This window comes from Macrobrachium rosenbergii, chromosome 42 (assembly GCF_040412425.1).
Source record: "Macrobrachium rosenbergii isolate ZJJX-2024 chromosome 42, ASM4041242v1, whole genome shotgun sequence".
In the NCBI taxonomy this organism is placed as follows: domain Eukaryota; kingdom Metazoa; phylum Arthropoda; class Malacostraca; order Decapoda; family Palaemonidae; genus Macrobrachium; species Macrobrachium rosenbergii.
In genome coordinates, this window is record NC_089782.1 from 16342764 (window position 1) to 16368068 (window position 25305).

Genomic DNA, 25305 nt, shown 5'->3' on the forward strand with positions numbered 1-25305 from the left:
TCATTTTTACTTTATGGTATTTATACGAATGTCACACATTGTGTATCACATGTTTCTTCATTCACAGGCATCAAGACTGTATCTATATTGTGTCTCTGTATGTTTCGTATTGTAATTCGTACTCGTTCACTGCATATTATTGTTTATTGTTTGACCTCAGGTCACAGTCAATTCCATTGTCTCTCACGGCCCGGCGTCAGTCGGCCGCAAATATAAGCCGCCTGGATCTGTAATAAATCAGCAGTAACCTTTACCTGCTCGTTTCTTTGACACCTTACAAATTTACTCGAGAAATTACATTGTCTCCAAAGTCACCTTTTTCTGATTTCCAAAGTACCTACTTTCAAGAATTCTTTGCAACGCTTATAAAAATCATCTACCTCTGGCTTCCTTTCCTTTAAATCTAGTTTATCAAGTTCACTTGGAACTCCAATCCCAAGGTGCATTTCTGAGTCTCTGAGGTATTTATCTTGCCTACAAGGATCCAACAACTTAAGGTCAGTTTTAGCAACATACTGTAGGCTACTCTCTCTGCATGAATGAGAAAAGCAATTCCTTGTAGAGCAAAATCAGTTTTTCATGCAGTACACTTATTACAACTTTGTCTGACTGAAAAAGGGCAATGAAATTAGTGAATTTGGGTAATACCCATTCCAGAAAAAGATAATGAAGTTTGAATTATCTGGGGGGAGCAGAATTACCGTACAGATGCGTACAATACCTCATGTGCTATCGTACATCGTACAAAGGCCCAAATTATCGTAATATACATGGGATAATTATCGTACTGAATGGCAACCCTCATAAGCCACCACTGCCTTACATCACCCACCCGCCCCAAACGATAACTGCTTTGATCACCTCGTAAGTGGAAAAATACATGTACACACACACACACACACAACACATACACATACATATATATAAAATATATATATATATATATATAGTATATATATATATATGTATATATAACCTCGACCATTTTAATCGTAATTAAGTAATTTAAGCGAAAGCAGGAAGTTTTCAGCAGAGGCCAGCAAAAGAATAATCAAAACAAATGACACTTACCATGGTTTCTTGTGTCTTCTCTGTTACTTATATAGGTACATGTTAAGAGACAACCCACAATCAGACAAGGGTCGCTCACAGACTACAATCGTCGCTTGGTTCCTTTAATATTAGTGCTGTAATGGCCTAATTCAGCCGAATGAGGAAGAGCAAAGTTTTAAAACGCAGGCAGCACCGAAGGGGAATCCGGTACTGACGCCGCGACGCGTCAGTCGAGACGAGGCAGAAGTAGGACTGAGAGTTGCCTAAGGTGGCGAAAAAATTCCGACCCACAATGTTGGCGACTTCTGATCGATGGGAAATAAATGCGTTTATCTTCATTGTTGAGACATTTGTTCAATTCCTATTGTAAAAATGAGAGGGAGAGAAAATGGGCGATAGATAAACTGACAGATCTACTGAGGAATACACTAATGATAAACAGACAGATGCACAGAAAGATATACTACGGGAATACACACTAAAGGAACGAGGGAGCAAGCAAATCAATTAGAGAGCTCCGTTGCTACAAAACAAAACTTGGTATGTTTGCATATGGCATGCAAGCGTTGTTGAATCAGATCTATGAAGTCTCTCTCTCTCTATATATATACTGTGTATATATATATTTACATATATGTATATAAATACACACACACACACACACTATATATATATATATATATATATATATATATATATATATATATAATATATATATATACAGATAAAGATACAGAGAGAGAGAGAGAGAGAGAGAGAGAGAGAGAGAGAGAGACATACATACCTTTTTGCAGTATATATATATATATATATATATATATATATATATATATATATATACATATATATTTCCATTGAAGATACATTACAACAATCATTGACAAATTAACAGTTTAACTACTGAATCATGTTTAAACCTCCTGTGTACAGAGCTTATCCTAATGAAAGATCAAATACAAATATATAAGCAAATACTGTAGTCAAGATAATGTCAACGTTATACTGTCGCTATCCAGAGAGAGAGAGAGAGAGAGAGAGAGAGAGAGAGAGAGAGAGAGAGAGAGAGAGATGTATCTGTTCCTGTGTTCTCCTACGACAGGAATGAAAACAAATGTAAAATCATAATAGATGAAGATAGAAGGAAATACCGAGAGAGAAATAGGATGGAGTGAAGAGGTAGTCAGCCGGTGTTAGGAAAACAAATCGATGACGAAGGCAAAACAAGACCCAAACATAAATGACGACACCGCCGTCTTATTTTCGGTGTTACCAACTCGCCTATTTGATTGCCTTTTGCAAGGAGTTGTATATTATTATTTCGTTACCTTAGTGTTAAAACGTCTTTTGTGTCAGTTGTTTGAGTATGACTCAGTTCTGCAATTTTTTTTTCAAGATGGGATTTGTTTTTTAAACACCAGACATGCACATGAATTCTTATGTTCGTAAGAGAGAGAGAGAGAGAGAGATGAGAGAGAGAGAGAGAGAGAGAGAGCACTCATTTATTTTTGTATCTCTCATTAGCCCAAGAAGTATATTCCTCAATCGACTCGCCATATCCAACCACCAACACAAAACCCTTACACTTAAGTGTGTTCTGTCAGAAGTCAGTCGCAAGAGATACACGTGAGAATGATAAAAAGTTCCGAAGCACAAAGCAGAAGCGAAATACCGCCCACCTTTTCCGTCTCGTGGGAATGGGAGGGCAGTGACAACTTTTGTGTGACAGGGATGGAAAAAACGCATCCCGGACGGTTTTCCTCTAGCACTCATCACTTCGAGATATGTTGATTTTCGTCTTTGGTGTGTTTTTAAAATTTCTAAAGTATGATTTCATACACACCATAAAAACTGAAAATCATTCCTCTTCAAATGAAGTCCATCATCATTTTATCCAAGACGTACTACACGGATACCAATCACTAAAACGAAGCAGAGATCACAGTCATTAACTACTAAGGCAACAGCATTCGTTTGTTTAGAAGCAGATACATTAAAAGTACATTTGATCTTCCAATCAAGTGCAGTAACTTGCAACAGAAAATGCACACTGAAGAGCAATGAAAAATGGCAGAGTTTGAAGGAACTTTTGTAGCATTACCCTTTTGGGAGGGTGTGCGGGGCGCCGGCTTTTACTTCGACGGGGGTAGGCTTTGCGTCTGCGAAGTCACCGCTCTCTCTTTATTTAGAGAAATTTACAGAAGAAATTATTAAAGTAAGTATTATTCGTGACTGAACTGTTCCTGTCAAGAAAAACTTTTTTTTACCTACATATTACGTATAAAATGAATATGACTTGAAGCCATTGGTTCATCTCTTGCATTATCGGTACGTACATTTTTCGGTAAATGTAAAAGGAATCACATGATTTACTTCACTGCGTCTTCAACATATCAGTACTTAGGATATTAACTCGGTACGCATCCACCTACGCGTCACCTATGAGGTGCTAGACTTTGCTTAGTACTTACCAGACATGGCGGAAGGTCGATGGGACGCCGTGTTTAGCACTAGCCCCTCGGGATCAAAGTATTATAATACAACCATCTCTATATATTTCTGTATATTAATAAACGATACCTTTGATCAACGAGGGGCTAGTACTAAACACGGGGTTCCGTTGAGGTTCCGCCATATTTAGTAGTATTAGCACGTCGGAGGGGACGTGTAGGTGAATACAGACTGGGTTAATACCAGAACTTAGTGTATTGGGAGCATAATACCACGTTCACCTTACCTGTATGTATTTGATTGCAATACTGTGCTTTACTCTGGGTAAAGCTTAATATTTCAGTCTAGGAGTCGCATTGTATTTATACTTCATTTGAAAAAAACTCTTTTTATCCAGTAGATGAAACCTATTCATATGGAACAAGCCCAAGGGCCATTTACTTGAAATTCAAGCTTCCAAAGAATATGTTGGTTTCAACCTCCCACCACAGATCCCACAACACGGCATTAACTGTGTATGAGAGAGAGAGAGAGAGAGAGAGAGAGAGAGAGAGAGAGAATGATTGGCCAAGTACCGGAAATGCTCAAAATCCCATGTACTTCATACGCACAATCCAAGTGTGTGGCATCAGCCAAAATGAAACCACTTCTATCGACAAAACTACATAACGATAGAAACATTTGAAAAAGAAGCGGCACAAGTAATAACAAGAATAACGCATGATACGCAGACATTACTTCCACCAGTGTCAACTATTTTTGAAAAAGCGATTTAATATTTGGCTTTGAGAATTGAGAGAAATTTGGAAACAGTGACTTCATTTCGCTAAATCTACTTTCATAAAAACAGGAATTAACTATCGATAAAAACTGCAAAAAACACTTTTCAAAATGAGTGAATTTCTTTGTTCTCATCCTTGAACCAGGTCCTAAAAATTTCAACGCATTTTCTTTGCATTTAATATTTCCAGGTAATACAAGAAGACAAGTGGCCTCTCCCCATACCACTACTCCAAGGTCTGCCGAAGCACAGAGGAAAAAACGCCGAGCGCAAGACCCCAAAGAGACGAGCTCGCCTCCAGTCACCATGGCAAAAATTACCCAGTAAACTTACAGTACAGCAACAGCTTCTACCTTTTCATACACGCACGTACGTACCCACAATAAAACACGTACGTGTGTAAGTATAAAAAAAGTTAAAAACAGTCTAAGAAATGTATACACACTTGTGTAAGAAATGTTTACTCAGAGTAACTCCACAAATGTCAAATAAAATTATTACCCAATCATCAAAGTCCCCAGAGATAATACAATATTAAAATACTCCCTTTATTAGACCCTAAACGCCGATGCGAACTGCCGATTGCTATATAAAAAAAAAAAAACATATAAGGCACGCCCAAAATTCAAGTGCACTGCACAGAGTATGGCGAAGAAGGCAAGAAACTCCGCCCAAACTAATGACGTCGCTGACACATCACTCAGGGGATGACATTGTAAAGTCACCACATCGACGTCAGCGGAGTGCTTCACAGGCGTCATTAATTAAGTCTCCGATGAGCAAGTTTTCTTTGGTGACTTCCCATTTTCTTCACACTCAATTAGTCACGCCTAAACGTGCCAGGTCACGCACTTTCTACCATTTCAACTTTATATTATTTGTACATCTGTCATAAAATTATGTATCGTATGTTTCTTTATTCGCAGGCATCAAGACTGTATCCATATTGAAGTTCTGTATGTTTTTGTATTGTAAATTGTACTTGTTCGCCACATATTATTGTTAATTGTTTTGACCTCAGGTCACGCTCAATGTCATTGTCTTCCGCGGTTCAGCGCCAGTCGGCCGCTATATAAACTGCCTGGATCTGTAATAAAGTAGCAGTAACTTTTACCTGCTCGTTTCTTTGCACCTCTTACAGTGGTGACCCCGGAGTATCCCGGAGCCATTAGCGGACAGACACGCGGCGACTCAGTCTTGGCTCCAGGAATTCTCCAACGCTCTTAGCGGCCTAAACACGCGCTGTAACCAGCGCTGAGCGCTGACTCTCGCCGGCAAACCCCACCAGCGTCACTAGCGGACCCACACGGCGCACGAAAGTGCGTTCTGACGCGAGTACCCCACTCCAGTAAGAGGGCAAAGGAGCGAGCATGGACGCGGGTATCCCCTCCTTCATGCATTTAACCGCGGACTCGGAGGTCTACCTACCTCCCATCTCACCCGCACCGAGGCCCTCCCGCACCTCCACACCCACGCCAGCGCCCCGAACACTCCATGGGCCGGCAACACAATCACGGGCCGCCCTCACCGTAAAGCTGCCACCTTTTATACAGGGGAACCCAATGGTGTGGCTACGTAGGGTCGAGAGCCACTTCAGGGTGGCGCACCTGACGGACGAAATCCTGCAGGCTGAGGACGTGTACAGAAAACTTGTCTCGTGGGTACCCGAGACAAGCACCCTCACATACAGCGCCACGAAGAAGTTACTCCTCGAAGCATGCTCCCTGTCTATCGCCGAGCGGGCCACCCGTGCCATCGACCTTGCCGTCAACCCACGTCACGACCTCAACGCAAGGGACGCATGGAGCATGGTCGTGGATCTCCTGTCACTGCCAGATTTCGACGGCACGAAAAAGCGACAGGAAATAAGCTTCGCGCGGGAGATCTACCTTCGCCAGCTCCTCCCGGAGGTCCGCACCCAGATTCCTCACCCCTACACCATGCCGCTCGAAGACCTCATAGAAACGGCGCAATACCTCACGGACTCCGTGAAGGCTACACAGCGGCTAAAAGCACCCACATATCCGGTCAGCTCCGTCCAGCCGGAAGAAGTGGAGCAGAGCGTCAACGCCGTCGCCAGGAGACGTCCACCGACCCACAACAGATGGAGTTCCCCGGGCCTCTGTCGCTATCACAAGTGGTTCGGAAAGGACGCCCAAACTGCCCTGCCGCCCTGCTCGTTCGCCCCTTCAAAAAAACGGGGTGGCGGCGCCAGCAGGACAAACTGCCATGGCAACCAAAAAACCCAGGGGCTCAGAATCAGTAGGTTTCTATGTCCGCGACACCGTCTCCGGCAGGATGATGCTGGTTGACACAGGAGCCTTTAAATCGATCTTCCCAGCATCCAGGGAGGACCGCAACCAGAAACCAGACCCGGCCGCCTTCCTGACGGCCGCTAACGGATCCCCCATCCTCTCCTACGGCACCAGGCCCCTGTCGATCTCCATCCTTGGCCAGAATTACTCCTGGGACTTCATCGTCAGCGGACGTGGGAACCCCACTCCTGGGGGCCGACTTCCTGGCGACTTCGCCTGCTAGTTGACGTGGGGCGTGGCGCCTCCTCGATACCGACTCCTGCTGGTCTCTCCCTTTAACAGCGGGACCCAAACCCACCATCAGCGCCGCCGCCCCACCAGTATGCACACCTGCTGTCGGAGTTCCCTGAGGTGTTCAAGCCCAACCGACAAGTCCCGGGACCCCAGCCAAGCATGTCATATACCACCATATAACAACTAAAGGCCCCCCGACACATGCGAAGTTCCAAAGGCTTCCCCCACAGCGCCTTCAGGAGGCGAAGAAAGCATTCGCGGATATGGAGCGAATGGGAATCTGCAGGAAGGCCTCCAGCCCATGGGCCTCCCCCCTCCACATGGTGCAGAAACCGGACGGCTCCTGGAGACCATGCGGCGACTACAGACGGCTCAACATTGCAACGGAGCCCGACCACTACCCTCTGCCCAACATGCAGGACCTCACGGCCTCCTTTCATGGGGCCAAGGTATTCACTAAATTGGACCTTCTTAAATCATATTTTCAGGTACCTGTCGCACCAGAGGACATACCAAAGACCGCCATCATCACGCCGTTCAGGTCCTACATGTTCGCCTTCTCCACCTTCGGATTGAGGAACGCCGGGGCGACTTTCCAGCGGCTCATGGACAGCATCCTCGGGGACCTAAAATTCTGCGTCTGCTACGTTGATGACATCCTCATATTTTCCAGGTCTCACAGTGAACACCAAAGGCACATCAGGGCAGTCCTGCGGCGTCTCCGAGAGAACGGCCTCGTCGTCCGTTTTGACAAATGCACCTTCGGCGTCCAGAAAGCAGAGTTCCTGGGTCACAAGGTATCCCCGGCAGGCGTCCGCCCACTCACATCAAAAGTAGCAGCCGTAACCAGGTTCCCGGCCCCCACCTCTGTCAAGGCCGTTCAGGAGTTCCTCGGGATGGTGAACTTCTACAGGCGGTTCATCCCCGGGATCGCACACACCACGGCTCCCCTGACGGAAGATCTCAAAGGCCAACCAAAGTCTCTGTCTTGGGGACCCAGCCAGCAGCAGGCCTTCTCCCTGACGAAGGCTGCCCTCGCCGAGGCAACCGCCTTGGCACACCAGGATCCCAAGGCCCCCCTCCAGCTAACGACGGATGCCAGTAACGTCGCCTGCGGTGCTGTCCTGGAGCAGGTCATCAACGGCGCCCCCCAGCCCATCGCCTTCTTCAGCAAGAAATTCAGTCCCGCAGAGACCTACTACAGCACCTTCGACAGGGAACTCTGCACGATGTACCGCGCAGTCCGGCACTTCAAGTTCCTCCTGGAGGGGACGCCCTTCACAATCTTCACGGACCACCAGCCACTGGTTCACGCCTTCACGAAGCAAGAGGACGCATGGTCTGCCAAGCAGCAGCGCCACCTCTCAGCCATAGCCAAATTCACCTGCTCCGTCAGGTACCTCCCCGGCAGGAGAAATCCTGTAGCAGACCCCCTCTCCAGAGTCGAGTTGAACGCAGTGCAGCTCGGTGTAAATTACCAAGACCTCGCCAGAGAACAGGCTGCTGACCCAGAAACCCCAGCATACCGCACTGCCATCATGTCCCTTAAGTGGCGGGACGTGACCCTCGCCCCCCGGAGGCCCAAGTCTCCTCTGCAACATCAGTACGGGTCAGCCCCGCCCTTTGGTTCCAGCCTCATGTTGCCGCCAGATATTTGACATAATTCACGGCCTCTCACATCCCTCTGGCAGAACTATGGCCAAACTGCTCTCAAAAAAGTTCATCTGGCACGGGGTGCAAAAGGACGCCACGTCCTGGGCGAAACAGTGCCTGCAGTGCCAGACCAGCAAAGTGGGTCATCACAAGCAGTCGGGGGTAGGCGAGTTCCCGCAGCCAGGCGCCGCCGCCACATTCATGTTGACGCTGCCGGGCCCTTCCCCATCAGGCGGATCCAGATACCTCCTGACGGTGGTAGACCGTTCGACAAGGTGGCCCGAAGCCACACCCATGCAAGAAGCCACCGCCAGCGCGTGCGCCGAGGCCCTGCTTTCCAGTTGGGTTAGCCGCTTTGGCGTCCCGGATCACATCACGACCGACAGGGGCCCGCCTTCTTGTCTGAATTATGGTCCGCCCTGGCTCAGCTGCTGGGGACCACGCATCACACCACCACGGCGTACAACCCAGCAGCCAACGGCCTGGTCGAACGGTTCCACAGGTCCCTGAAGGCATCCCTCATGGCCCACTGCACCGCCGAGGACTGGAAACATCAGCTGCCATGGGTCCTCCTCGGCTTGAGAACGTCCCCCAGAGCCGACGGCACCCCGTCTGCAGCTGAACAAACCTACGGGGAGCCCCTTGTGGTCCCAGGCGAGCTTGTGACAGAAGATCGCCACACCCCATCACTGCAGAGGCTCCGCGACGTGGCCGGCAAGTTCGCCCCGTGCAAGCGCACATACACCGGCAGATCAACCATCTTCACACCGCCAGAGCTGTCATCTGCCACCCACGTCTTCGTCAGAGTCGACGCCGTCCGCCCACCACTGACCAGGCCCTACAGGGGCCCCTTCCGCGTGCTGGAGTGGAACAGCAAAGCGTTCCTGCTGGCACTCCCTGGGAAAGACGACTGGGTTTCAATAGACCGCTTAAAGCCTGCCTTCCTGACAGAGAGCACCGACGCCACTGCAGCACCCTCCCCCGCCCACGCCCCGCCTCCAACTGCGGCACGCCGTCGTCCCAGGAAGGGCCCACCAAACAGCAGCCCAGCAGCCTCACGCGCGGGACCCCTCAGTTGTCTTCAAGAAGCCGCGGCACCCTTCAGCGTCCCAGCAGATATACAGATTAATCAGACGTGTCCCACGTCTTGGGGGGGGAGTATTTGTAAAGTCACCACATCGACGTCAGTGGAGTGCTTCACAGGCGTCATTAATTAAGTCTCCGCTGAGCAAGTTTTATTTGGTGATTTCCCATTTTCTTCACACTCAATTAGTCACGCCTAAACGTGCCAGGTCACGCAATTTCTACCATTTCAACTTTACTGTATATGTATTTGTACATCTGTCATAAATTATGTATCGTATGTTTCTTTATTCGCAGGCATCAAGACTGTATCCATATTGAAGTTCTGTATGTTTTTGTATTGTAAATTGTACTTGTTTGCCGCATATTATTGTTAATTGTTTTGACCTCAGGTCATGCTCAATGTCATTGTCTTCTGCGGTTCGGCGCCAGTCAGCCGCTATATAAACTGCCTGGATCTGTAATAAAGTAGCAGTAACTTTTACCTGCTCGTTTCTTTTGCACCTCTTACAACATCACTGACAGCCACTGCCCAAAAATTAGTTGCAGTGCAATAAAAAGCAATCCAATCTGACATTAAAATTAACAACAACAAAAATTATAACACTTACGTATGCCTCTGCTTGATGGTGCAAGAATCCTCTCACCAAAGAAAGAGAGAAGAGAGAGAGAGAGAGAGAGAGAGAGAGAGAGAGAGAGAGAGAGAGAGAGAAGGAACACTTGTGTGTTTTACTACACATAATCAGTCAAGATACCGAAATTCAATGCTCTTATACATCCCTAAACATTCTCCAGTATTTATTAACGCCCAGAAATCCCTATACACACACGCACACTAAAACCTTACGCCCCGTGACACATCACTAAATACACACAGAGACTCGCACTCGAGAAAAACTGACTCAGGCGTGTCTCACATCTCACTACCCTGAATTGCTGAAACCATCAAAGTCCTATTCTGAGTTGCCAATACTAGTATTAATAAGATATGTCTCTTTCGAAGCGTATTCCCTATCTATTTATCTACTTATGTCTAACACCGCTGCCAGCACTGTTAATGACCCTATCCCCAGGTGAAATAGGGTCGTATTCTATTGCTGTACCTGTTTTAAGAACAGCATCCATCATCTCACTTTCCTAAGATTCTCTGGTAGCGGTGGCCCCCATCCTCAGTCAGCGAATTCCTTCTCCCTTGCCAACTCCTCTCACTGAACCTATTCTTAAACAAAGGCCTACTGGAATCAAACACTGATATACAAAACTAGACTTTATTTGCAGATTTAATGAAAATGACTCAGCAAAAGCTACGATCATGAAATAGAGTGAATCCCACCCCCTATAAATGGAAATCATCACTAGCGGAAATTCTGATTCACAAATATTCAGATTAATGATTCTAGACCAACCAATATTAGTGACTAACACCCTGGTCACCAGACAAAGTAAAAAGGTTATAATTATTCTAGACCACAACAAATGTCATATAGTATGTAAAAGAGTAAACACCACTTCCAAAATATTTGTCCTCTCAGGATGAACCCAGAATTCCTGTTAAAAGAAATATATTAAAACCTGAAATGGTGAATCAAGACATCAATATTCAAAACAGAAAAATGCACACTGGAGATCAGAATGGGAAAATGCATAATGGAGACACAGGAATTTCACTGCAGCACAACTGGTATTTCCACATAATGCCTGGAAAAGATATAAATGTTCATAAGTTATGGTACTCACTTTCCTATGGCTGCAAATAAGGTATTTTTCACGGTGGTGGTTTTTGAACCCTCGCAAGGCAAATCACACCAACCACCAAAACCGAAGTCCTCCCGTGAGTCATTGTTCCTCTGATAATATACCATTAGAGAGTGCCACACACATATGCACTCACACTGTCTCCATGCACTTAAATCCTGATCATCGTCAGGAGAGCACAAATGCATGTGTCAGATACCTCGCTGTATCTAACCGTGTAAACCTCCAACGTTGACACAAATGCACCTGCCATGGAAGTGCCACTGACAGGTCAGCACATAGTTCGTTAAAGTCATCAAAGGCGTAATATATACACACATAGGCTATACAGTACATATATATATGATATTTTATGATAAAAAAGGTTTTACCCCCTTACCTGGTAGTTACATATAGCTGTCGTCTTCAGGGAGGCTGACGCCCTTAGCGGAATTTTAAATTTGCGAATGGCTATAAACACCTAGGTGATCCTCTACCAGCGCCCTCTATAGGTAACAAGGAACTATCCCAACAATGTTCTAGAACCCATTAAGTTTTAGCCCACTTGACATGAGAGGGAGGTGGGCGACCACTACCCTCTGTAACTACCAGGTAAGTATAAGTAAAACCTCCTTTATCATAAAAATATAATTTTTACTTATAGGACTTACCTGGTAGTTACATATAGCTGATTGGCACCTTTAGAGGAGGTGGGACCATGTCAGCCACATATATTGTTAGAAATCAAAAACATGAATTTTAGTTCCTTACCTTGAAGGATTGCTGACTCAGCGGTTACTGCCTCTGTAGTCTGCTTATCCTCGATTGTATAGACAGGATATAAAGGATCCGGGTGTCAGATACAATCTGTTAGTACTGCTGTGACAACGCTCGTGATGGACAAGACTTAGTATTTTCCCTTGCTCTGGGCGCAGAACCAAATTAACAATAAGGGATCACCTCTATCACCAAAATATAAAATTAAAAACTTTCAACCACAAAATTAAAAGATTGTAGGTACTCCTAAACCAACAACATAGTACCTACAGATGACGCATTTAACAAACTCAATTTCCAACTTCAAGGAGAAAATGTTAGTTCGGGATAGGGTTGCCCCCTCTTTCATCCCTCACCCACCACCGTGTCAGTAACTACTAAAGGCCCTAAGATACTGCCATTGTCAAAATCAGTCTTCAATTCTGACAAGTAATGCGATGCGAAGATCCTTACATCGCCAAAATGTAGAATTCACAATCTTTTGCACTGAGAGATTGTGCCTGAAAGCTAAAGAAGTAGCTAGGCTCTTATCTCATGTGCTCTCACTTTGCAGAGTTCCCGTGTCTGAGTCCTGACAATTCCTGGGCTTCTCAAATAACTTCTCTTAAGAAGAAAGCAAGAGCATTCTTAGAAAATTGGTCTTGACGGGTTTCTCACAGAACACCACAAGTTCTCCGAAGAGCCCCTGATACCTTTTGTTCCTCCTGAATATAGAACTTTAAGGCTCTCACGGACACAACAATCTCTCTTGTTCTCCTTCTCCCACAAGATCTGAAAGGCTCTTAATGCTGAAAGACACCTCGGCCATGGTCTGGATAGCCAAATTCACCTGCTCCGCTAAGAACCTAAGAGAGGAAGAACATGTAGCTTTTCCTTGTCTCAAGGCATGTCACTCACCCTTGGCTGTTGCAAGTGCTACTAGAAAAATAGTTTTCTTAGTCAAATTTCTCAACGATGCATTTGCCAAAGGCTGCTGATCTGAACAAATCCATTTAAGAACGATGTCCAAATTCCATGCTATTTGTTTAGGAACTTTCAATAAATGGTATTAAAAGACTTAAAGTAAATCTGTTAGATCCTGATTGTTCAGATGTCTGACCTCTGTGTTTAAATACCTCATGTTGCAAGCATTGATCGATTTGACATAATCGTGCTCAAAGACAATCCTTTCTCCTTAAAACTAGCAAAACTGCTCTCAAAAAAGATTTAGAGAGGTTTTAGAAGAGAAAAAGAAACTCCATGTCTATTGCACCAGTCTCTAAACTGATTCCATCTTGCCTGGTATCACTGCGTCGGGGACTTTCTTCTGGGTTCCGCGCAATAGCGCTTGCAACCTCCTTTGAAAAACCTCTCTTCCTGAGGAGTCGGATCAGTCTGCTGGCGGTGGTAGACGGACAAGTTCTGATGGAACCTCAGGAAGTGGGGTTGCCTGAGTAGATCTTTCCTCGACGGGAGGATCTCGGAAAATTGCGGTTAGGAGGAGAAGATCTGGGAACCATTCCTCGATGGCCAGAAAGGAACGATTAGAGTCATCTTGGTGTTCTTGTGGTTCCTGAACTTTTCCAAGACCTTCCTGATAATTTTGAAAGGTGGAAAAGCGTAAAGATCTAGGCAATCCCAACTCATTGTCATTGCATCCACCCAAAGTGCCTTGTCGTCCGGATCTGGGGAGCAATATACTGGGAGGCGTTTTGTTCTGTCTGTTGCAAACAGGTCTACTAGCGGACAACCCCACAGATTCCACAATTGTTTGCAAACCTGCGGATGTAAGGTCCATTCCGTGGGCAAGACTTGATTCTTCCTGCTTAAAAGATCCGCTGTTACATTCCTCTCGCCTTTTATGAACCTGGTCAATAACGTGACCTGACGTTCTCTTCCGACCATTCTAAAAGTTCACTTGGTCGCTCTGATACAGGAGCCGGGAATGAGTGCCCCCTTGCCTTTTGATATAAGCAAGAGCTGTCAACCATTGTCCGACTGAACTAGTAACCTTGCCTTTTACCTCTTGCTGAAATTGCATCAGGGCTAGATGTACCACTTTCCAGTTCTTTCACATTTATGTGCAGTTCTTTCTGTTCTTCCTGGAACAGGCCAACATTCCTTGTTGTCTAAAGTCGCTGGGAAACCCGATCCGGCGTCACAAGAGTGTGAGAGCTGGGTTCTTGATAAAAAGAGAATTCCCTCCTGTAGTCTTTCTCTTGAATTCCACCAGAACAGTTCCTTCTTGATCTGATCTGAGATCTTGAAAAGAAAGGAATCCGGATGGGTTTTGCGTGGCCATTGTCTTCAAGATAAAACTGCAGAGGCCTCATCTTCAGTCTCCCCAGTTTCAGAACTTCTCCATCAGGCTAAGGTCCCCAGTAAGCTATTTGTAAAGTCACCAATTCGGCGCCAGGATAGTGTTTCACAGGCGTCATTAATTAAGTCTCCGCTGAGCAAGTTTTATTTGGTGACTTCCATTTTCTTCACAGCTCAATTAGTCACGCCTAAAACGTGCCAGGTCACGCAATTTCTAATTTTTTACTTTATGGTATTTATACATCTGTCATAAATTATGTATCATATGTTTCTTTATTCACAGGCATCAAGACTGTATCTATATTGTGTTCTGTATGTTTTGTATTGTAATTTGACTTGTTCACTGCATATTATTGTTTATTGTTTTGACCTCAGGTCATGCTCAATGTCATTGTCTTCTCACGGCCCGGCGTCAGTCGGCCTTTGCTATATAAACCTCCTGGATCTGTAATAAATAGCAGTAACCTTTACCTGCTCTTTTCTTTGACACCTCTTACAACATCACTGACAGGGTATGCCCGGGCCATTAGCGGCAGTGCACACGGCGCAATCAATCTTGACATTAAAATTAACAAAAAAAAAAAAAAAAAAAAAAAAAGCGCTTATAACTAAACATGCCTCCAGCGTTGATGCGTGCAAACTCTCACCAAAGAAAGAGAGAGAGAGAGCGAGAGAGAGCGAGAGAGAGACAGAGAGCGAGAGAGAGAGCGTAGGAAGGAACACTTGTGTGTTTTATCCTACTCCATAATCAGTCAAATACCGAAATGGGTATGCTCTTATCCCCCCTTCAAACATTCTCAGTATTTATTAACGGACTCCAGAAATTTACCTACCTACACACAGCCGCTAAAACCCGCCCGTGGCCACATCACTAAATACTCCACACTACGCTCCGAAAACACTGACTCAGGGCAAAACAATCATCTCACTACCCTGGAATTGCACCTAAACCTGCAAAGTCCTATTCTGAGTTGCAACCTAGTATGGCTATGCTCTTTGGAGAGCCACTTCAGAATCGCGGACCTCACGGGTCCTTATGAAATCCTACAGGCCAGCACTGTGCTCAACGCCCTATCCCCAGGTGAAACAAACTCATCTATTGCTGTACCTGTTTTAAGACACAGCACCCATCATCTCAGCACCACAAAGATTCTCCTCCTCAGCTTGCCCCTACCCATCGCTCAGTCAGGGCGACCCTTGCCTTCGACCTTGCCAATAATCCACGCTCACTGAACCTATTCTTAAACCAAGAGACGCCTACTGGGGCATCAAACACTGATATACAAAACAGACTTTATTTGCAGATTTAATGAAAATGACTCAGATAAGCTACGATCATGAAATTTTGAATCCCAACTCCTATAAATGGAAATCATCGCAACCAGATCGCTGATTCACAAATATTCAGATTAATGATTCTAGACCAACACCTCAAGACTCCGTCAAGGCTAACACCCTGGTCACCAAACAAAGCCGGTCAGCTTATCCAGCCTGAAGAGGACAAATGCATAGCCCGTGTAAAAGAGTAAACAGACCCACTTCCAAAATATTTGGTCCCTCAGGGCTTCCCAGAATTCGCTATTAAAAGTGGTTCGGAAAACCTGAAATGCCTGCCGCAAGCTCATCAACTATTCAAAAACAGAAAAATGCGGCGGCCAGCAGATCAGAATGGGAAAATGCATAATGGGCCTCAAAAACAGTAGGTTTCACGTGCAGCACACCGTATCCGCAGGATGATGCTGGAAAAGATAGGAGCCTTCAAGTTATGGTCTTCCCTTTCCAGATGGCTGCAAATAAGACACCAGACCCGTGCCGTGGTTTTGAACCCTCCAACGGAACCCCAATCTCACCAACCACCAGGCTCCTGTCGATCTCCATCCTTGGCCATTGTTCCTCCTGGGATAATATACCACCGTTAGAGAACCCCACACACCTGCACTCACACTGTCTCCATGCACTTAAATGCTGATCATCGGCGTGGAGAGCACAAATGCCTGTGATCAGACTCCTGCTGTCTCTAACCGTTAACCTCAACGGGACCCAGACCCACCATCAGCGCCGTGCCCCTGACCAGGTCAGCACACCTTCTGTTAAAGTTCATGAAAGGCGTTTAATACACACATCCCGGCCCCAGCAAGTACGGCATATACCATATTTTTATGATAAAATAAGGTTTTACTTATACTTACCTGGTAGTTACATATAGCTGTCGTCTCTGGAGGCGAGCGAAATTTTAAATTTCGCGAGATGGAGCGGATGGGCACCTGCAGGTGATCCAGTCCATGGGCCTCCCCTCCATATGGTGCAACAAGGAACTATCCCAACAATGTTCTAGAACCCATTAAGTTTTAGCCCCACTTGACATGAGAGGGGGAGGTGGGACCACTTTATTCTGCCCAACTACCAGGTAAGTACCTAAGTAAAACCTTATTTTATCATAAAAAATATTTTTAAATTATAGGACTTACCTGGTCTTATTTTCATACCTGATTGGCACCTTTAGAGGGGTGGGACCATGTCAGCCATATATTTGTTAGAAATCAAAAACATGAATTTTCCAGTTCCTTACCTTGAAGGATTGCTGACTCAGCGGCTCATACTGCCTCTGGGGACTGCTTATTCCTCGATTGTGCTAGACAGGATATAAAAGATCCGGGTGTCAGATACAATCTGTTAGTCTCGTGAGGACACACCAAAGTGACGGACAAGACAGTCCTCTTGCTCTGGGCGAAAACCAAATTAACAATAAGGGATTTGACCTCTATCACCAAAATATAAAATTAAAAACTTTCAATCACAAAATTAAAAGATTGTAGGTACTCCTAAACCAACAACATAGTACCTACAGATGACCTCAAACTCAATTTCAGGAGTTCAAGGAGAAAATGTTTAGTCGGATAGGGATTGCCCCTCTTTCTCCCTCACCCACCACCGTGTCAGTAACCCTACTAAAGGCCCAGCCAGCACTGCCATTGTCAAAATCAGTCTTCAATTCCTGACAAGGCAACTGCCTTGGCACAGATCGACCTTACATCCCAAAATGCTGAGAATTCACAATCTTTTGCACTGAGGTGCTGTGCCTGAAAGCTAAAAGTAGCTACAGCTCTTATCTCATGTGCTCTTCACTTCAGCAAGTTCCCGTGTCTGAGTCCTGACAATTCAGCACCTTCTGAAATAACTTCTCTTAAGAAGAAAGCAAGAGCATTCTTTCAGAAAGTGGTCTTGAGGGGTTTCTCACAGAACTTCACAAGTTCTCAAGAGCCCCTGGTTCACCTTTTGTTCGGTGAATATAGAACTTTAAGGTCTCTCACAGACAGCACAACAATCTCTCAGTTCTCCTTCCTGTTCCCAGGTAAGATCTGAAAGAGAAATCCCGCTGAAAGACCTCTCCATGGTCTGAGCGCATCAGCTTGTTCTTACCTAAGAACCTTGAGAGGAAGAACAGGCAGCTTTTCCTTGAAACCCAGAAACCAATAGTTTTGTCCCTCAAGGCATGAACCTCACTCACCCTCCTGGCTGTTGCGAGTCTGCTACTAGAAAAATAGTTTTCTTAGTCAAATTTCTCCAGCCTCACGATGCATTTGCCAAAGGCATCCACGGCCTTGATCTGAACAAATCCATTTAAGAACTGTCCAAATTCCATGCTATTTGTTTAGGAACTTTCGTCTTCAAAGGTATTAAAAGACTTAAGCAAATCCTGCAGATCCTGATTGTTAAAGATGTCTAGACGTCTGTGGCTTAAATACCCACAAGCCAGGCATTGATCGATACCCCATTAATCGTGCTCAAAGACAATCCTTTCTCCTTAAAAGGGATAGCAAGAACTCCTCACGGTTGATTTAGAGGTTTTAGAAGACCATGAAACTCCATGTCTATTGCACCAGTCTCTAAACTGATTCCATCTTGCCTGGTATACCACATCACAACCGAAGACTTTCGCTTCTGGAGTCGCGCAATGGCGCTGCCCTGGCTCAACTTTGAAAAACCTCACCACCTGAGGAGTCGCTACGACAGTCTGCCAGGCCTGGTTGAAGCCGTTCCACAGCGGACAAGTTCCCTGATGGAACCTCAGGAAGTGGGGTTGTCTGAGTAGATCTTTCAGCTCGACGTGGAGGATCCTCGGGTTGAATCTGCCCCAGAGGAGGCAGAAGATCCGCAGCTGAACCAAACCTCGATGGCCAACCCCTCGTGGAAACGATTAGAGTCATCTTGGTGTTCTTGTGGTTCGCCAACTTTCCAAGACCTTCCTGATAATTTTGAAAGGTGGAAAAGCGTAAAGATCTAGGCAATCCCAACTCATTGTCAGAGCATCCACCCAAAGTGCCTTGTCTGTCATCTGGGGAGCAATATACTGGGAGGCGTTTTGTTCTGTCTGTTGCAAACGGTCTACTAGCTAACAACCCCTACAGATTCCACAATGTTTGCAAACCTGCGGATGTAAGGTCCATTCCAGGCAGGAATGACTTGATTCTTCCTGCTTAAAAAGATCCGCTGTTACATTCCTCTCGGAGATGAACCTGGTCAATAACGTGACCTTCCGCCGTTCTCTTCCAGCGCCCTCACCATTCTAAAAGTTCCTTGGGACGCCTGATACAGGAGAAGGAAATGAGTGCCCCAGTTATCCTCAAGATATAAGCAAGAGCTTCAGTTGTCCGACTGAACTAGGATTAACCTTGCCTTTTACCTCTTGCTGAAATTGCATCAGGGCTAGATGTACGCTTTCAGTTCTTTCACATTTATGTGCAGTTCTTTCTGTTCTTCCTGCCACAGGCCCGTTTTCCTTGTTGTCTAAAGTTTTCTTCCCTAAATTATCCGAAACGTGCGTCTGACAAGAGTGTGAGGTCTGGGTTACTTTATAAAGAGAAATTCCCTCCTGTAGTCTTTCTTCTTGAATTCAACCAGAACAGTTCCTTCTTGATCTGATCTGAGATCTTGAAAAGAAAGTTTCGAATCAGGATGGGTTTTGTCTCTCACGGCCATTGGCTTTGTAGATAAAACTGCAGAGGCCTGGATCTGAGTCTCCCCAGTTTTAACCTTTACTTCTCCATCGAGGCTAAGGTCCCCAGTAAAGCTCATCCACTGGTTGGCTGAGCAAACCTCGCGATGTAGAAAGTCGTCTATCATGCTTAGACAAGACTCTACTCTCCGTGATTGATGGAGAAGCCGAAAAGTCAGAGAGTCCATTCTCACTCCCAAATAAACCATCTGCTGTGATGGTGAGAGGGACGATTTCGGAACATTGACTAGTAGGCCTAGTTCCTTTACCAGAGATAATGTCTTCATTAAGTCCTCCACACATTTGGCTTTGGAGTGTGCTTTCAGAAGCCAGTCGTCCAGATACATTGACATCCTTATTCCTTGCAAGTGAAGATTCTTACGCCACCGTTGACAGAACTCTTGTAAACACTTGAGGTGCAGTTGACAGTCCGAAACAAAGAGCTCTGAACTGGAAAACTTTGCCTTGGAAAACAAACCTCAGGAACTTCCTTGATTCCTGATGGATTGGAACGTGGAAATGCGCATCCTGGAGGTCTATCGAGACCATCCAGTCGCCCGTTGAAGAGATGCTAACACCGACTCTGTTGTTTCCATCGAAAATTTCGTCTTCTTTACGAAAACGTTCAATGCGCTCACGTCTAGAACCGGCCTCCAACCTCCCGGCGCTTTGAAACTAAAAAGAGACGGTTGTAAAACCCCGGAGAGCATGGGGTCGGCACTAATTGATGGCTCGTTTCCTTAGTAGTGCTTCTACTTCTTCTCGAAGGGCGGCAAAACTTCTGAGAGTCGTTGGAGTATGCTGGAAAAAAACGACTGGAGCGTCCGATAGAGGGGCTTTTGTTGGAATGGGATGGAGTACCCCTCTCGGATCACCTGTAAGGTCCAAGGATCTTGAGTGACCTTTTGCCAGGCTTCCGAGAACGACTGGAGTCTGGCACCTACTGCTATGTGGAGGACAGCACACTCATTTCTTTTGTTGAAAATTGGGAAGGTCGAGTAGAAGATTTTCCTTTCCCACGAAACTTGGAAAAGGGCCAAGAAGCAGACTTGCCCCTGAACGTCTTGGAATTGTCCGAAAACACCGAAGTTTTGGTGGAAGTAGCTACGGAGTAGTCTTCTTGGCTTCTTTGCTGACTGAGCCAACAGGTCCTGTGTTGCTTTTTGTGTGAGAGCTTCAGCAGTCTCTCGAACTAATTCCTTCGGGAACAAGTGGTCCTTCGACAAAGGGGCAAAGAGGAGAGCAGACCTCTGGCTGCGGGAAACACCCTTCGCCAAAAAAAGAGCACCAGAGTTGTCGTTTCTTCAGAACTCCGGTTGCAAAAACTGAAGTTAGCTCAAGGCACAATCGCATACCCCCTTGTCTATGCAGTCGACTACGAAGTGAAAATCCGTCGACTGTCGCATCCGAAAGTCCGAATTCTTTGACTTTCCTAGCCAGAGCCGCCACTGACCAATCAAGGAAACTGATGACCTCCACAACAGCGAAAATACTCTTGAGAAGATGATCCAACTCCGACTGCGTGATTGAATTACCTGCCCTACAGACTTAGCAGATGATGACCTCTGCGAAGCTTTCCTAACTCTGTCCTTTTCTAACTTCCGTAGATATTTCTCTAAGGCTGACCATTCATCCGTTGTTAGATGCATACATTCCTCACATGTATTCTCTGAATTACAAAATTTACCCCTACATGAAGAGCAAACTGAATGGGGGTCGATAGCCGCCTTAGGCAAACGAGTCCTACAGCCTAAAGCACAAAATCTATACTGGGAACCAGAATCAGACATATTGTACAAAGAATTAATTCCGACCACAAATTGCAAAGCGCTAGCTAGCAAAAAACCACAAAGAAATACTTAAGTATAAATTGCAGACAAAAAATTCAACCACAAAACGAGACCGTGTTGCCGGTCTCTCGGCAGAAAACTTAATGGGTTCTAGAACATTGTTGGGATAGTTCCTTGTTACCTATAGAGGGCGCTGGTAGAGGGATCACCTATGTGTTTATAGCGCTAGCGCGAAATTTAAAATTCTGCCGCGCGTCAGAGACGACAGCTATATGTAACTACCAGGTAAGTCCTATAAGTAAAAATAGTATATACTGTATCATGCCTTTGATGTCTAAAACTGAAAAAAATGATGGCATAGACCATATTATCTTAGAAGCCTATATACTGCAGATAATTCTTAATGACCAACAAAATACAGCAGGTGTCCTCATGCATCAGTGTAACATGCTTAAGAGATGAGACTGGGTGACACATACAGCATTATAGTACCTACAGGCCTACGTACTACTAAGCATTTTTAATAACGATCAAGATCGTTCTTACTTTATATCATGTGGTATGTACAATATTAATGATGTTGATATCAAAATTAAATTTCCACCACATTTATGTGCCACGATAATTAGCTGAATATATCAGACATGTTAAAGAGAGAAAGAGGAGCTACTGCTAAGATGACATATATCTGACCAGCACAAAATTAAGGATAAATAAATTCTATTATGCTTTGTTTACCTGTCAAACATTATCCCATTTTTTCTTGAAGAATTGTTTTTCCAATTTTGGCAATTACTAGCTGCGCATCGTACCATTAATGCGATATAGAAAAAAAAATCACAATCGCACCAAGCCCCTGTTCAATTTGAGTGGTTAAAAGACTTTCAAAATGGCCACAAGGCTCTGCAGCGCAGCCCTGGTGGAAGACCACCGAACTATGTAGTACTGGTATACGGATAACACCTTCTGATATCATTTACCCTCTATGGTTCAGACCCTTGTTTCCGATGGGAACTCATCGCACCTCTGTTGACTTAAACGGTGAACCAGGGGTAAAACTGAACAAGAATTGCTCAAGCTAGACTTATTTCCATGGGCCGTGCCTTGCTTAAAAGCACATCAAAGATACTTCAACAGGAATGTTTCCTAACCCAACCTTCCCTTAACTTAACTTATCCTAGGGCACTGTGCCCTAACATGGCCAAAGGGCCAAGCTTCCCTTGCCTTCCATTCCCCCCAAAACGTACATTAACGTATGTGCAACTATTCTGTAGTATTACCTTGTGGGTTACTGGTAATCATGACCAAGGGTACAAAGGGCTTAGGCTAGGCAAACCAACCTCATCCCAAAACACTAAGAACTGGAAGGAACGACAACACATTTTCTATATATATAATATATATACAGTACTATAGTATAACTCACCTTCTATAATTGACCTGGAATTTGACTTTTTCTACAGGCCTAGTATTTTGGTTGCTTATCAAGAATTTACCTTTATTTTTTGGTGTAGATTGTAATTAACCTGTAATTAACCTCAGAACTGTTATGTTATTGTATGCTGGCCATCCTGGAATGCTATTGTGCATGCGTAGTGTTATAGGGGGGACTTTTGGTAAAAAGTGGAGTTTCCTTCAACTGGGGCTACCCCCAGCTAAGTAACACGGCCCACTAGATCAGGGGCATCATCTGGGGGGGGCTGGGGAGGTCAACTGCCCCCCCTCAAGACTCAACTTACCCCCCCCAAGACCCAAGTTGCCCCCCAAAGCCTCAACTTGGCTCCTCACCCCCAAGCCCCAAGAAGTAACAGCATGTTTTCTATTTAAATGTGCAATCATAAATATAAAAAATTTCTCTGAAATATTATGTTTCTTGATCTTTGTCTGTCTACTAGCTACCAGTGATGATGAAATAAAACATATAGTAGTGGGAGTATATAATTTTTGCTGAAATAGCTTGCTCATGTGGCTTCAAAAACACATAAAATAGCTAAAAAAAAAAAAAAAACTTGGCTGATTAGGCTCACTTTGCTGGCCAAACTGTCTTTGCCCCCCCAAACAAAAATCTGAAATGACGCCCCTGCACTAGGTTAGGTTAGTATAGCTCCTTTTATAAATGCTTTTTTTTTAGCCAATCCCTTCTTGAACATATATCTCCCATATGCCTTCGGAACCATTCCAGGGTGGCCATCATAACGATAAAATGTCCACTCTCCTTCCCTGTGTTTTACCACAACCAAAACCCACCGCTCTCAAAGGGTCACCGATAGAGATGTGAGGTTAATGATAACTGACCACCAATATACAACACCACCTTCATCATCAGCAACACTAAAAGTAGGCATATAAGAAAACCCAATTTTCAAGGTAATGGTCCATGCATAGTTATTCTATAGTTTTACCGTAAAAATTTTTTTATATATATATATATATATATATATATATATATATATATATATATATATATATATAACCTCGACCATTTTAATCGTAATTAAGTGTTTTAAGCGAAAGCAGAAGTTTTCAGCAGAGCCAGCAAAAGAATAATCAAAACAAATGACACTTACCATGGTTTTCTTGTGTCTTCTCTGTTACTTATATAGGTACATGTTAAGAGACAACCCACAATCAGTCCTGGGTAGCTCTGAAACTACAATCGTCACTTGGTGCCTTTAATATTAGTGCTGTTATAGCCTAAGTCAGCCGAATAACGAAAGCAATTTAAAAACGCAAAGCCGAATTAATAGTAGTAGTAGTAGTAGTAGTAGAAAGAAATTTCTTTGAAACGGCTCCCTTGTTCGTTCTATTCTTTCTGTCTTTGTGTTTAAGTTAATTGTCTCGGTAACACCATAAATCTTTTATAAATTGCTTCCTATTTTCAATTTCTTCTTTCGACAGATCTGCAAATAGAGGGATATTAGCCATTAATTCCTCTTTATTTTCTTGATATGGCTGTTGCACACATCTATACGTATTTAAATGTCACTAAATGCGGGGCAGTAGAGTAAGAAATGTTGTAAGTTTTTCAGTTATTTCTTCACAGCAAACACATTTTGTATCTTTCCATTTTAACCTATGCATATCATTTAATTCTAGTGTGCCTAGCCTAGCCCTACTGATCAGCGTTGTTTTTTCAGTGTTATCATGCCAGATTTCTTCTCTTGGTTTTCAATATCTTATGGATTCCTGGGCATGCTTATCGAAGTGTCTGGGTCCAGGAATCTTATCTTCATATTTCTTTCATCATCCAGTTAGCTACTAAAATATGGATGGTTAGAACAAACAGAAGCATAAAAAAATGGAGGAGCTTCAGATATGACACAAGATTTTAGAATTTAACAGACACACGAATCTCGTGAGGACAAGACAACTTGAACTAGCAAGGAATACGTAATATGATCTGGCTATATGCAAAAAAAGCACCGAATACTGAAGAGAATCTTATAAAGAACACAAAACTGAAACAAGTGAAGACTTGGCAACAAAAGTAACAGGGACTGGACAGTAAAAACTTGGTGTATCTTACTGAACATAACAAGGAAATGTCAAGAGAATACAAAACTACAACAGGAGAAATGGCCATGAAAAACACCAGAGATTTTCTGCCATAAAGTTGGATCAAACGATAGACATTCCGTAGAAAAAAAGTGGACCAAAGAAAAAACCAGCCAAAGAAAAGAAAAAAAACAGTATGACTGATGCAAATAATTCTAGTAAGGACATATAGAAAGCTGGCGAAGAGAAAGCAACAAAAATTCAATGTCTATTAAGATACGTCGTACTACTGACTGAAAGAATGTGAAAGCATTCGATGAACATTAAAATCCGAACAATGATTACAGTCAGGCATCTAAAATTAAGTGTTCTTTTATTTTCATTTAAAGAAAACCTTACATTTAGGTCTAACTACAGTAAATCCTATCGACTTTCTCTATTTTGGTTTTACTTACAACTTAGACACGCCGTATGTAACAGACTCTCAAAAATCACATATTAATCAACACCTTTAAAACAAGGGGATATTGATGTCAATAACCTTCGTTTTCAACAAAATCCAGTTCAGTTCAAAGCCTAGTTAACAACAACGGTATAGATTAATAATCAAATGGCGGTGTATTGGGAGGTACAATTCATACATCAGAG

General features: G+C 44.3%; 1 protein-coding gene across 1 annotated transcript in view; it reads right to left on the reverse strand.

The window, feature by feature from the left end:
• Nucleotides 1-23918, reverse strand: part of LOC136827744 (E3 ubiquitin-protein ligase trim-21-like) — a 94644-nt gene extending 70726 nt beyond the window's left edge. The window contains exons 1-2 of the mRNA XM_067085206.1: nt 23730-23918; nt 1072-1414 (exon numbers count right to left, since the gene is read on the reverse strand). Of these exons, the coding sequence (XP_066941307.1) occupies nt 1072-1074 (3 nt within the window). The 5' untranslated portion in view covers nt 1075-1414; nt 23730-23918. The remainder of the gene's footprint in view (nt 1-1071; nt 1415-23729) is intronic.
• Between the last annotated feature and the right edge of the window lie 1387 nt (nt 23919-25305).